At 62.0% G+C, this 2,645-nt stretch overlaps 1 protein-coding gene across 9 annotated transcripts in view; it reads right to left on the minus strand.

Annotated features, from left to right (window-relative positions):
* The window catches only part of EBF3 (EBF transcription factor 3), a 116,298-nt gene extending 114,263 nt beyond the window's left edge, over positions 1-2,035 (minus strand). For all 9 annotated transcript variants that reach the window (XM_032191564.1, XM_032191567.1, XM_032191562.1 and 6 more), the window contains exons 1-4: positions 1,620-2,035; positions 1,286-1,442; positions 824-887; positions 262-317 (exon numbers count right to left, since the gene is read on the minus strand). In XM_032191564.1, the coding sequence (XP_032047455.1) occupies positions 262-317; positions 824-887; positions 1,286-1,442; positions 1,620-1,753 (411 nt within the window). In that variant the 5' untranslated portion in view covers positions 1,754-2,035. The remainder of the gene's footprint in view (positions 1-261; positions 318-823; positions 888-1,285; positions 1,443-1,619) is intronic.
* Positions 2,036-2,645: the final 610 nt, after the last annotated feature.

The raw sequence follows: 2,645 nt of genomic DNA on the forward strand, positions 1-2,645 counted from the left end.
AAAAATAAATCCCAGCAACTCGAAGGGGCTTTCCCCTTCCTCTACCTCTCGCTAAATTAATTAGACCGCACGCCTGTTCTCGTGACGTTGTATTAATGCTACACACGCTGCTTTACGATGCAAACGCTGCCCGCAGCCCCGGCACGGAGCATCCCCGGCCCGACCGCCCCGCGCAGGTGGCCGCGCTCCCGGGGCGCTCCCGGCCGAGGGGACGAGGCGCAGGGGGAGCCCGAGCAACGAGGAGAGAGGAAACTTTCTCACCTGTTTGGTCATGGAGTCGATGAGGCGAACGTAGAGGTCCTGCTCTGTCCGGACTCCTGCAGGCAAGCAGAGACCCCCGTTAGCCGCTCGCCACCCCGGAGCCACCCCGAGAGCGCCGGGCCGGCCACCCCGCTGCCACCCCCGGGGCGCAGCCGGCCAGTAAAAAAATAAAAACAATTTTTAAAAATTAAAAAAAAAATAAAAAAAGGAGAAAGGGGAGGGGGCCGGGGCCGAGCCTGCCCACGGGGCCCCACGCGTGGGCCGGGGCGCGGAGCCCGCCGTGCCCCGGCGCGGTAATTACCGCTAATTCGCCCCAAGTCCCCGCAAAGTGCCGTTCTGCCGGAGCGCCGATCGATCCCCTTTTTTACTTTCCACTCGAAGGCCGGCCGGTTAATCATGTGAAGTACCATCGACTTATCGATCGGCCCCGGTTTGTTTTCCTGCCGTGCGCCCCGCGGTTCCCTCGCCCACCGTGCGCGTCCCGGGGAAGGCCCCGGAGCAGCGAGCCCCGCTTTCCCGGGGGCACACGGCCGTGCGGAGGGGGGGGGGAAGGCCGACTTACCGTTGCTATACAATAACTGAAGTTTATAATGAATCCCATTGTTAGTTTTTTCATTGTTTGGCTCCTGCAAGCAACGATAAATAATTACATTTAGCACGAAAAAGCAGCGCTCGCCTTCTCCTGCCCAGCATCCCGCTCGGCCCTGCAGCGGCTCAGCACCGCGCTGGGCAGCCCCGAGCCCGCAGCCCCTTGGCGGGGCGCTGCTGATGTCCCGAGCCCCGCACCTCCAGCCTCATCCCCGCCCGCCCAGCGGCCCGGCCCGGTCCCCGCACGCCCCCCGGGTCCGGGGCCGGTGCCGGCGGCCGGGCGGTGGCCGAGCTAACGGGGCCCGCACGTGGTGCCCCCGGAGTCCCGTCCGAGCCGGCCGGGTTTAACTCGAAGCGAAAATCATCTCCGGGCAATTACAGCGCGAGTAAGGGGGGAGGGGGGGGGACGACAGAAAAGGAAGAGAGACGGACTTACTTTCTCTTTCTCCACAAAGTCCACAAAAGCTGTTCTCTCAATCTCCACTGGCTGCCCCTGCCTGTCGTACAGAGCTAAGACGAAGTGGAAAAAATTGGATTTTCTGAGATTGGAAGGCGGCTGTTTCTCGAAATGCGCCCGAGCCAGCCCCACGCCGCTGCGGGAGAAAACAAGACAAGGCGCGGGTGAGAGCGGCCGGGCGGCGGGGAAGGGGCGCGGGGAAGGGGCGGCCGCGGGGCTGCGGAGCGGGGGCGAGGGCGGCTGCGGAGCAGCGCCGGGGCCGGGCCGGGCCGGGCCGGGCCGTGCCGTGCCGGGGGAGCGGGGGGGGACGTACCTCTGGGCGGCCGTGTTAGCATCCACTACCCCGGCGGTATGCATCCACGAGCGGACCGGGTTCATCCCGCTGCCCAGCGGCTCTTCTTTCATGGTCGTCCCGCCTCTTGGTATATTTTCCTGAATCCCAAACATTAAAACAGATTGGGGCGAGACCAGCTCCGAGCCAAAAGGGGTTCAAGCTGAGGGAAATGTCAGATGCGGGGCGGGTTGGTTGCCGCTGGATTTTCTCGCTCGCTCGCTCGCTCGCTCTCCCTCTCCTTGGCGACTGGAATACAAGAGATGACTTTACTCCCTGTGAGCGGCAGGAGAAAAGCCCAGTTCGAGTCTCGCTTCCTTCTTCAGGCTGTCCTGTATTGGCACGACATAAACAATTTACTGAGTACTTCTGTGCAGCGAGTTGGATGGCGTTCCAGCTTGGTGGGTGAAAAAAAAAAAAAAAAAGGGAAAAAAAGAAAAAAAAAGAAAAAAGGAAAAAAAAAAGAAAGAAAAAGTGTAACTACGGCCGGCGACACTGCGAGGCTTTTTTTTTTTTTTTTTTTTTTTTTCTTTCGAAAGAATAAATATTTGTGTTGTTGTTTGCAGGCGCGCTCAGCGCGGTGTCATCCTAGTAGAAACGGCGTCAAAAAAAAAAAAAGGCTTCGGGACACTGCTGAATCGACCACTTCTGGCGAGGCTTCTCCCGCTCCAAAAGACAAATAAACGCAAAAAAACGACCGCCGCGGAGGTGTTCCCGGGCACGGGAGAGCGGGGCGCGGGCCCGTGGCGTCTCGCGGAATGGACGGCGGCGCGGAGCCCGGCCCCCCCTCCCCCAGGAGCGCCCTTCCCGGGAGCCGGGCCCCGCCGCGGGAGCCGCGCTGTCAGCGTGACGCGGGGGGCGGGGCCAGCGCCATATATGGACCGGCACGGCACGGCACGGCTCGGCACGGCGCGGCCCCAACGGGGGGGGAGCGGGGCGCGCGCGCGGCCGCCCGTCCGTCCATCCGTCCGTCCATCCATCCATCCATCTATCCGTCCATCTATCCAT

This window comes from Aythya fuligula, chromosome 7, assembly GCF_009819795.1.
Source record: "Aythya fuligula isolate bAytFul2 chromosome 7, bAytFul2.pri, whole genome shotgun sequence".
NCBI classification, from domain to species: domain Eukaryota; kingdom Metazoa; phylum Chordata; class Aves; order Anseriformes; family Anatidae; genus Aythya; species Aythya fuligula.